The sequence below is a fragment of the Leishmania mexicana genome, contig 18, assembly GCF_000234665.1.
Source record: "Leishmania mexicana MHOM/GT/2001/U1103 WGS CADB00000000 data, contig 18, whole genome shotgun sequence".
NCBI classification, from domain to species: domain Eukaryota; phylum Euglenozoa; class Kinetoplastea; order Trypanosomatida; family Trypanosomatidae; genus Leishmania; species Leishmania mexicana.
In genome coordinates this window covers 1-2644 of record NW_003946425.1, presented here as the reverse complement: position 1 = coordinate 2644, position 2644 = coordinate 1, and the positions used below count along the sequence as shown (strand labels likewise).

General features: G+C 61.1%; 1 protein-coding gene across 1 annotated transcript; it reads right to left on the bottom strand.

Annotated features, from left to right (window-relative positions):
- Nucleotides 1-1401: 1401 nt before the first annotated feature.
- Nucleotides 1402-2644, bottom strand: LmxM_27_1580a_1 (uncharacterized protein; the record flags this gene model as incomplete). Its single annotated transcript, XM_003886540.2, has 1 exon — nt 1402-2644. A coding segment is annotated over one exon (1243 nt), but the record flags the coding sequence as incomplete, so codon positions are not given.

The following is a 2644-nucleotide window of genomic DNA, read 5'->3' as shown; positions in this document are numbered from 1 at the left end:
CCTCAATCCAAAGCGGGCTGCGCCAAGAGCCATGCTCGAGGGCGGAAGCGGTGGCGTCTGCCTTGCGGGCAGTAGAGGGGTGGCCCAGGCGCATGCCGGATGAGCCCAGAAAGGGGCCGGCCACCCCCAGGTCAGGGCCCCCCGAGACCCTGCGTACTCTGCCTGTGTGCCCCATGCGCCGCCCTCTCAGTCGCTCCCAGCCGCGGTCAGACGTAGGGAACGCCGCATGTTTCGCACGCGTGCGCTTCTGGGTTGATTCGTATGGCCCTCTTCGCACCTCCTGTCGGCAGCCACTCTCGCCCTTCTGATATCTGGATGCCTTTGCCTGGGTGGCATACATCACGCCAGCTGTGCTTCCCAGCATGAGCGCACAGTTATAGCCCTTTTTCATCGCGGGGTATGGTTTCGGACGACGTTGCTGCCTGGGGAGCCTGGTGTCTTCATCTGCCATTTCCGGCGATGCCGTGGGAGGCGTGTCTGGACGGCTTGCACGCGTGTGCCGCGACAGGTGCGAGCTGTCATGAGTCCGTGGCTGGATGAGGTATACCATGTTCACCTGAATCCGCATGCCCTTCACAGGAATGGGTGAGCCAAGCGGAAAAGGCCGGTGCGTAGGCATGTGTGTCCGGAGGAAAAAAAACCCACAGCCTGCCCTTCTGAATTAGGACAGAGGGACCCCACAGACACCCGGCGGGAGAAGCCCATGCAGCGCGGGGGACGTGCGTGTAATCAGGTCACTGCCTGCAAGAGAGTGGCGTGAGGAAAAGTGTCTGTAAACTTTCGAGCGATCCGCGAGTCCAGCGTGGTAAATTGGGGCACGACGCCGGGTCACACCGAAACCCAGAAAACTGAAGATGAGTAAAAAAAAAAACCACACACACACAAACAAACCTGGAGCGCGTACGCGCCTGGTAGAAAAATGGTCCACTAAATCCCCACCCACTTGCTCTGCGCGGTTTCCGTCGAGTGTAAGCAGAGACACATGCGTGTGCACCACTGGTTTATGACACAACATCAAACAGTGCAGATATTAGCAAACACGAAAACACCGCGAGTCCCGCCACACAGCGGCCGTCAGCTCCAAGCGACGAGTGCTTGCTCTGCTCTCCAACGCTTTCCCTCCTGTGCGACACTACTGCAACCCACAAACAACACCAAAGACACGCGGGGGCACAGCAAGGTGAAGAAAGGCACGCACGCAGAGGGAGATGCGGAGAGGAAGTACGGGGGAGAAGCGGGTGGGGAGGCGTGCGGAGAGCGCCCATGAGTGCAACGTGCTCGGAGGCAGCACCCAAAAAAAAACCGCTCCGCCGGCGCCTTTGCCCCTCCCCGCTCTCCTCCACACGTGTGAAACAAACACGCAGCGACCACCGCAGACAAGCGCGGCTGCCTCGCCGCTGCTCAGTGCACCTCGCCGTAGATCGAGGCAACCGTGCCGAAAACGACAGCAACCACGCCGGCGATCAGCAGCAAGTACGTCGAGACGTAGTGGAGCCAGCCCACCTGCCGAAGACCCCAGTTGCCGGCGTACATGACGTACAGAGCTGGATAGATGAACCCCAGGAACCCGCCGCAGAAGCTGCCCACAAGCCCAAACACCACCTTCACATTCGGGATGAACAGCCCCAGCACAAGCGCAAACACGGAGAGCCCAGTGCAGATCACAGCGTTCAGCCAGAACGGCACCGTCCGGATGTCCTTGAACATCGGGAAGTGCCAGCCGAGGCAGTAGTACACCGCGTCGCGCGACGGCTGCATGCAGATCGCAAACCCGACGCACATCTTCACGCCGATCCCAACGTACGCGATCGCAACGAGCACGTCGCGGCGCACGTTGTAGTGCAGCAGAATCGAGTCCGTGATCTGCTCGCCAAAGTCCAGGTACCCGAACAAGCCCGCCAGCACGTACAGCGCACAGCACACTACCTGGCTGATCGCTAGGTCCTTCGAGATCCGCCCGGGCGTCGGGTTCGGCGTCTCGCGCGCCACCTCGAACACGTTCGTCTGTGCGAGGAACGCGAACAGGATGCTCGAGAACCCCACAATCGCGTTGTTGCCCGTCTTAAACATATGCGGCTGGTGGACCGGCCGCCCGTTCTCGAACCCGTTCATCGCAGAGTGGATCACGATGACAGCCACAAAGTTCATCATGCACGTCACGCCAACGACCGAGAAATAGCGCAGCGAGTTGATCTCCTTCGGGATCGACAGCGGCAGCATCACGCACGACCAGATAAGGATCACAAGCACGCGGTTGCCCCACGCCGTCCGCACGAAGCTGTTTACAGACGGGTCGTCCGTCGCGCGCGACAGCAGGTCGCCTGTCGAGATCACGTACGACACGCACGACCCGAAGCAGAACATCCACAAGTGGAACGCAGCAAGGTAGTCCCACCCGCGCCCAAGCAGCCCGCGCGCCAGCGCCTCGTACGAGTACAGCCGCCGACCCGTCTTGTCCGCGGCCTGCATCATGATGTACACCGAGTACACAGTGCTCATCGTGATCGCGATCAGCACGATGACCGACGTGACAACGCCCGTCGCCTGGAACGTGGACGGCAGCGCAATCACGCCGGAGCCCAGCGTCACGGCGCTCAGGTTGTACGCGTTCGACAGCGTCCCGCCGTGCGGCACAGCCTTGTTC